The sequence below is a fragment of the Sinocyclocheilus rhinocerous genome, unplaced genomic scaffold (assembly GCF_001515625.1).
Source record: "Sinocyclocheilus rhinocerous isolate Xijiao unplaced genomic scaffold, SAMN03320098_v1.1 scaffold1754, whole genome shotgun sequence".
Lineage (NCBI taxonomy): Eukaryota > Metazoa > Chordata > Actinopteri > Cypriniformes > Cyprinidae > Sinocyclocheilus > Sinocyclocheilus rhinocerous.
The window spans coordinates 62,864-63,377 of record NW_015625583.1 but is presented as its reverse complement, the minus strand read 5'-3'; the positions used below and the strand labels follow the sequence as shown (position 1 = coordinate 63,377).

Below are 514 nucleotides of genomic sequence, written 5' to 3'. Positions count from 1 at the left end.
GGCTTGAGTCTCATCTGTGATTCTCTTTCTGAAGTACTTCTCCTTTTGCTCATCAGTGAATCCTCGCACTTCTGTGAACAAACCCACATACTGAGGAGGGATCTGATTGGCTGCTGCTGGTCGTGATGTCACCCAGACAAGAGTTGATGGAAGCAGCTTACCTTTGACCAGACTTGTGAACAGCACATCTACAGATGCTCTTTCCTCAACAGTGTCCAGTGTGTCACTTTTAAAGTTCAGTGGCAGTTGACTCTCATCAAGTCCATCAAATATAAATGCTAGATTGCATTCCTTATATAACTTTGTTTTCTCCAGGCCCTCCAGTTCAGGATAAAATTCCAGCAGAAGCTCGTGGAGACTGAAATCTTCATTGGTCATTAAGTTCATCTCTCTGAATGGAAGCAGGAGCACACAGTGTATATTCTGATTGGCGTCTCCTGCTGCCCAGTCCAGGATGAACTTGTGCACAGAGACCGTTTTTCCAATGCCAGCGACTCCCTTGGTCAGCACAATC

At 45.5% G+C, this 514-nt stretch overlaps 1 protein-coding gene across 1 annotated transcript in view; it reads right to left on the bottom strand.

Annotated features, from left to right (window-relative positions):
• Nucleotides 1–161: 161 nt before the first annotated feature.
• The window catches only part of LOC107753682 (protein NLRC3-like), a gene marked incomplete at its 3' end in the record, with an annotated part of 1,769 nt that continues 1,416 nt past the window's right edge, over nucleotides 162–514 (bottom strand). Inside the window, exon 2 of the mRNA XM_016569885.1 lies at nucleotides 162–498. Coding sequence (XP_016425371.1) covers nucleotides 162–498 — 337 coding nt within the window. The remainder of the gene's footprint in view (nucleotides 499–514) is intronic.